Here is a 6574-nt window from a genome sequence, read left to right as displayed (position 1 = left end):
GCTTAGGAAGGCCCTCAAACACTATGGTCGCCTTGCCGCCTTGATAACTATGGCTGCTAGAGATGCACTAGAGCCCACCGTAGGAGTCCATCTAGGTCCACCAAAAGAGATCCATTGTTGGATGTAGTTGCTGAGATCCACAGCTCACCTGAGTCCGCAAGATATAATTCTTCAGAGAAGAGTTCTTTTTTTTTTTTTCCCCTTCAATTCTGGTTGCCAAAGAGGTTCCCACGATTTTTTTATATAGGGGAGGGTAAGGTTCAGTTGAACCTTTGGTTACATGCATCTTAATAAATGGACTGTTGGAATTCCCAAGCTAGATGGAATTCCAACACCTAGGAACAACCCCTCATACATAGAAACAATCCCCCAAAAAACTAGAAACTAATTCCCATACATAGGAACTACAAATAATAAATCTATCTAGAGAAATGAAAACTCACAAAACTAAAATTAAAAGTCACAAATCTGCTGTTCACTTGTGGAGCCAGATTTGGCCAACCAAGGAGTCCACGAAATTACTGGGCGGATCTTGAACCTGGGCTGAGCTGGAACTTGACTGAACTTGAACCAGCCGGATGTTCGGCATCAATTTCCTGAGAATAGCTTAAAAGTAAGAGGACATATATTCTCCGAGCTGTCATAATCAGAGACAACTGTTCCATCTTCTTTCTTGAGGACCTGAATAGAACTCTTGCATCTATGGATCTTTGTAGATAAATGAAAAAACTTCGTGTTCCGATCGCCACACTTCAACCAACGAATTCTTGACTTTTCTGCTCAGAGTTGCTTTTGCAACAGATATGCGTTCTAATATTCCTTCTTAGCCAAGTCTTCAAGTTCAAAGAGAGAGTCGTTAAGGCTCACTGTTTCACTAGTTCCTGAATATCTTCCAAAGCTATCTTGGTTCTAATGACTTTCGCATCAATATTAGGGAATGATTGCCTTGACCATATACGGAGAGTAGCTTTTAATTTCTTCAATTTGTGGATGACTCTGAAAATAGGGTTTCTGAAGCCAGCTGTAACCAACATCTTTTAACAGTCTGATAAAAATCTGGATGCTCCAACCAAAATCTCTGCAGACAAAGCGGTGAATTTTTAGGTTAGGAATCGGCTCTGAACCGTCATAATAGGAGAATGTTCTGAACAACACTCCTTGGTAAACCCTTTGATAGGGGTTAATGAAAACATCCATCCAAGCCTCATTACAGAAGCTTTTGTCAATTACTGCAGTGACATAACTTCTTGAAGAATATTACACCATGTAAACTTGTTACCTCGGGATGGTCATGGTGAGAATTAAACCACAACGTTTTGTTAAAGGAAAAGCAAGCAAATTACACGCTCGTAGTGCAGTCCATTCAAGGTTCTCAAAGAATTAATGCTAATGCTTATATAATTGATTTGCCAACCCATATGGGAATCAAAGAATATATTTAATGTAGAGGACCTTGCTTCCTACCACACCACCCACTCCTTTTCATTTTATCCGGAAGATCCGCATAATTCCCTGTTCACTATACCTATTCCTATGGAATAACCCATATCTATACCTCCTATACTAAAATTTGAATCAGAAGTCAAGAGATTGGGGAGATTATTGATGAGATGATAGTTTCGCTCATAATGAAGAATCCAAAGAGTTCTTAGTGCGTTGGAAAGGAAGACCAAAATAGACAGCACTTGGATTACATTTAAAGATTTGCAGCAAATCAGTCCCATCATTACTAAAACACTTCATCAATTTTCATTCACCTGAGATGAATTCTTTCAAGTCGGGAGAATTGATGAGGGCCTCAAGGTATACCAAAGGAAGAAGAAGAAAGGGGGGAAGAAGGGTGCACACGCACATAGATAGAAACTAAATTCATTCTTTGGTTATTCAATTCTCTTCCAACCTTCTCAAAATATAGTCTTTTAAAACTCAAAATCAAAAAAAAAAAATATTACGTAAAAAAAACTCCCTAACAACTACTTCTACAAAGAATAACCGTCCTCTAATAACTACTTCTACAAAAATAACTAAAATAAAACTAAATGCGGGGCTGGTAGGGATCGGGCTTGGGCCTAAGATGGTATCCTCGAGTATCTAATTGGGCCGGGCTAGAAGCAGTAGAGCAGCCCTCAAATATCCCGCATCATTTGGTCATGTGCAATCGAGGCCCGAGGATGCCCCACAAGAGGGGCGATCTCGATTTCGATCAAAGGAGCTAAAGAGCTAAGAGCAACCCTAAAATGACCATAGGTGAGGTTGTGAAGAATGACATGCATAGTCCGGGTCCTTGTACCAAGTAGACCTTAGATAGAGCTGGAGGGCAAAGATCCACGTTGTTGACACCCAGGTAGCTAAGAATTTCATGATTTCTTGGGCTATCCTCTTTCCTTACTTTCATTTTTCATTTCCCATCTTTCATTTATCACTTTTATCCATGTAGGCATCCCCATTTAGTTGGGATAAGGCTGAGTTGTTGTTGTTGTTGTTGCTCGCTACTTTTCCACGTGTCCCCTAGACTCTACAATCCCTCCGGTCATTAAATAGACTAATGGACTAAAGAGATATGAATATAAAAGAACGGTATTTTTTTCTTTATTCTCCCATAAAAGCTCTTGCTTTTCCTTTGTTGAGCTATCTTTCACCTAGCTAGATAAATCCCAAGCATCTTTACTTAACCCCAGTCCTCCTGCCTCCTCTTACTCCCTTCCCCACCCCAAAAATAAAAGTCCTCAGTACCTTCAAATTTCATGCCATCCAACGTCATGGCACTAAAGGCCATAACCCAAAGTAAATTCCGCTTTGCAGGGCCCTTGAGGGTGGATTTGAATTGCTCCTAACATTTCACATTTTTGGCACAAAGTAGCCACCCTCAAACTCAAACCCACATCATAACCTTGGCAGCAGAAGCTTTTACCATCTCACCAACCAATGGCCCCTATCCTAATTCCAATTGCTTTAAGCCTCAAATTCTGTCAACAATCAACCACATTATGAACGTAATCCCATTACCTAAAACCCATCTAACTAGTCCTAAATTTTTCCAAACTGTTACCTCTCAGATTTTTTTTACCAGCACAGCTCAGCTCTGAGAGATGGCTGAAATAAGGTGAGTAGGATCCGATTGAAGGCAAACTCAGGCCCAGTCTAAGACCTAAACAGTCAAACTGTTACGCCATGGGGATGACAAATCAAAGCCTCAATATATCTTTTTTCAAAGCAAGAAGATACACGAAGTAACTTCTAATGTCTCAAGCCACAATCTGTCATAATTTTAAATTATAAAACTTTTAGATATACCACCTCCTTTAGAACTCAAAAGACATATAATCAACCAGAAAAAGATATACAAAAATAAAAAACTAGAATAAGAAAGTAAAATTGACATACCTTCAAATGGGCATTGTGTCGTTTCCCTGCCCTCCATCGCCGAATCGTACCATCATTCATTGTTTTAAATCTGTGCTTGAATGATCTGGGAAGGGATTAAAAAATACCAAATTATGGAAAAAGATTTAATGGCTCAAAAGAAACCCCCAAAACTAGAAACTAACAGTGAACCTACGAGTAGGATTTGATTTTAATTTTCTTCAACTTGGAAGTAACAGGAGTGACAGGTTTTCTCTTCCGCTCCTTCGACGAAAAGTAACGCCTTTGATTCAACTGAAATTAGTCAAAGCAGCAAATACATACAAAATAGCTCAAGAAAACAATCAAATCTACACAAAACGAAATACCCAGAAGACATCAAACCAATTAGCAATAATACATACCAAAAAATGAGTAGATGAAGATCGAAACCCTACATCCAACAATGGAGGAAGAGCCCCTGAAGAAGCATAACCAAAGAACGTCTTTAAAGCAGTTTCGGTAAAAGGAAATGAAAGTGGCTCACGAAACTGCGGAGCGGAATAAAGAAGACGACGAGAAGATGATATTGATGGAAGATTTGGCGAAGAAGAAAGAGCCCAAAATGGAAACTTTCCACACCATCTCTGCATTTCTTCTGTATTTTACAAATGGTTTAAGCAAAACCTCTCCTCAAGGCTTCTGGGTTCAGTAGGTCGTGGAGAGTAAAATAGAAGATGTACGCCCCTCCATTGGGATTGGGCTGCAGACTGGGCTTGGGATGATCTGGGCTCTACCACGATTTTAATATTGGACTGGGACTTTCGCAGGCTTAGCCCCACCAATAATGCTGGTCTTTCCCTGCCTTTTAGAGTTGTTATATTATATGGTTAATAGAACTATTCTTGCCAACCGGTCAGGCTCGGTCAGACTCGGTCGGGCTCGGTCGGGCCTAATCAGGCTTAACCAAGCTTGAAGCCTGCACTATGACCATCTGTTTATCTAATCAGGCTTGGATGGGCTCGATCGGGTTCAATCATTCTCAAGCTATAATCGGGTACTAGAATTTGGCCTTAACCAAGTTGTGGGTATGTTTAACTCTAGATACTTTTTAAACGAGCTCTAAACGGTGCAGTCCTAAAATTGAGCAAATTGTAAGGAGATTAACCGTCAAGGTGTGGCCTTAACTCCGTGACATGTGTCTTATCTTCCTCCATTATATATTCTCAATTCATATGTCCCGTGTTGTGTCATGAAACCTCCGGTGGGTCCTTCCTGGGGAGTCTTTGTTGCACGAGAGGAACAGATGCACAAGGAGATGAGTGTCGATGGGTTCCAAGCGGTACTCTCTGATACCTAAGTTAGGTCTCTTTAGCAAATAGATGAAACAAGAAGAGTTTCTAGAGTGTGATCCCTTTGCATGGGATATTGCCTTCCTATTTATATCATTGATTAGGTGGAGTGATGTGGTAATGAAAAGATCCCGATTCGAAACCAGGTGATGGAGACCTCCTGGTTGTCAAGAGGTGGAGTGTTCCTGATTATCAGGTAATGGAGAGTCCCTATCTAATAAGGCCTCCCACTTGTTAAGGAGCCTTGTTTGGTAGCATTCATAAATGCTCATAAATGTTATAGTGGCGTAGGGTATGGTTTCCTTGTTGGATAACCATGCTAGTTGGTGGTGTCGTGTTAGGGCATGGATACACTTATTGACTTAGTCAAAGTGGATTTTTTTTCATCTGATTAATCGATCGACCACATTGCATGGGTCTCATGCGTCTGGGATGGACACCCATGCGGGTGTAACCCATCAAACTTCACCGAGCAAGTTCCTTCATGAATGCCACGTGTTATGTTATTATTGGGTGGCCATTTTATGGTGTAACATAAAGTCCCCCACTCCAATGAAGCCAATTTGGGTGTGTTGGAGTAAAATAGTTTGGTTGGCGCTTGTCCATCTTTGGTCAATCGTTTGTGCCATCGTCCATGGAGACTACTATGGTTCCGTGTGTTGGGCCCCTTTATTCTCGATTGAGTGGAATCCATCTCTCTATTTTTGTCCAAACAATGGTGGACTCAACACTCTTGACCAGGTGATGAGATCTTGTGTTCTCGACAAAGACTAATCATGAGGTTAACCGCACGGCATAGCCAGTAATGACCTTTCGTGGATGTAAGTATGTAAATGCCATGCCATTAAAGCCTTTGTGGGAAAAATGACGTGATGCTTGCAGTATCTAGGTGTTGAATCAGTGGACTTTCAATGGGGTCTCGGCATGTCACGTAGGGCGCTTACTTCTTCAATGAATCTTCATTAATGCCTTCATGGGAAAACGACATTGTGCCTCGCGAAGTTTCCAATCGTTGGACTTGTAGATCTCCAATGGGGAATCGTCACATCATGTGGAGCGCTTACTTTTTCCATGGCTATCTTAGGTACTTGACCGTCTCTCAATCTAGACCTGCCCTGTACTTTTAATCTTGACCATTCTTTTCGCTCATATATGGGTGGTTCTTTCTTCACCAACCTTCATCTCATGCTCTTGAGTTCTTTCCTCGGTCTCATGCTGCCAGGAGTTTCTCGTTGTGATTTTTGCTTTGGGTCATGGTATTTGTTGTTCTAACCTGGAATTTCTACTTTTAGTCTAGCATCATGTGAGGAATCTTTTCATGAGGAGACTAGTGTTGTATTGTGATTCCGCATGTGTTTGCGGTTCTTTCTTTGGGATTACTTTTCTATTCCTTCTCGAGACCTTATCTTCCGATGGCATTGTGATCCTGCACCTTATCTTTAGATGGCACCTAATATTGCGGTCCGTTGATGGGTCCGGCTGGTCTCAACCCTCGCCTGATTTGAGGAATCATCCGTGGCTTGTGTCTTTGGAAAGGGTGAGATGTGTTTAGCGGCCCCGCCTCTCGTGTCTACTCTAGATGGTGACTCTCTTAGCAGGTAGGCTCTAGGCACATGGCGAGGTCGATCGGCATGCTCCTACTATGGTTCTCATTGGCATAGGATCGCCGATCAACGATGGCTTCTTCTCTCAAGAGGCTTGAAACTAACCATTCTATGTGTAGAGTGTCACACCCCACTCCCTATGACTAGGCGGTGACTAGGATGAATCCCAAAGATCCTACAACAACACCAGATCACGAGATGCGATGCAATAGTCAAAGCCCCAATATTATAAAGATAGTCAAAGTTATTGGAAGAAATTTAATATAATAGCAATAC

At 41.4% G+C, this 6574-nt stretch overlaps 1 protein-coding gene across 1 annotated transcript; it reads right to left on the bottom strand.

The window, feature by feature from the left end:
• Positions 1 to 2341: 2341 nt before the first annotated feature.
• On the bottom strand, positions 2342 to 4107 carry LOC122665046. The gene is made up of 4 exons (XM_043861102.1): positions 3768 to 4107; positions 3560 to 3657; positions 3385 to 3469; positions 2342 to 2372 (listed from the first exon to the last, which is right to left on the bottom strand). The coding sequence occupies exons 1-4, from the start codon at positions 3993 to 3995 to the stop codon at positions 2358 to 2360; spliced, it is 426 nt and encodes a 141-aa protein (XP_043717037.1). The 5' UTR covers positions 3996 to 4107; the 3' UTR covers positions 2342 to 2357.
• Positions 4108 to 6574: the final 2467 nt, after the last annotated feature.

This window comes from Telopea speciosissima, chromosome 6, assembly GCF_018873765.1.
Source record: "Telopea speciosissima isolate NSW1024214 ecotype Mountain lineage chromosome 6, Tspe_v1, whole genome shotgun sequence".
Lineage (NCBI taxonomy): Eukaryota > Viridiplantae > Streptophyta > Magnoliopsida > Proteales > Proteaceae > Telopea > Telopea speciosissima.
Note: the sequence above shows the minus strand (reverse complement) of the source record. Positions and strands in the feature narration are given on the sequence as shown.

Bases quoted from the DNA above. Each gene is read 5' to 3' on its own strand.
- LOC122665046 (XM_043861102.1), bottom strand. From the start codon at position 3,995: ATGCAGAGATGGTGTGGAAAGTTTCCATTTTGGGCTCTTTCTTCTTCG. The intron at 3,658-3,767 runs GTATGTATTATT...GACTAATTTCAG, and splicing joins CTTCATCTACTCATTTTTTG to TTGAATCAAAGGCGTTACTT. The intron at 3,470-3,559 runs GTAGGTTCACTG...ATCCCTTCCCAG, and splicing joins ATTAAAATCAAATCCTACTC to ATCATTCAAGCACAGATTTA.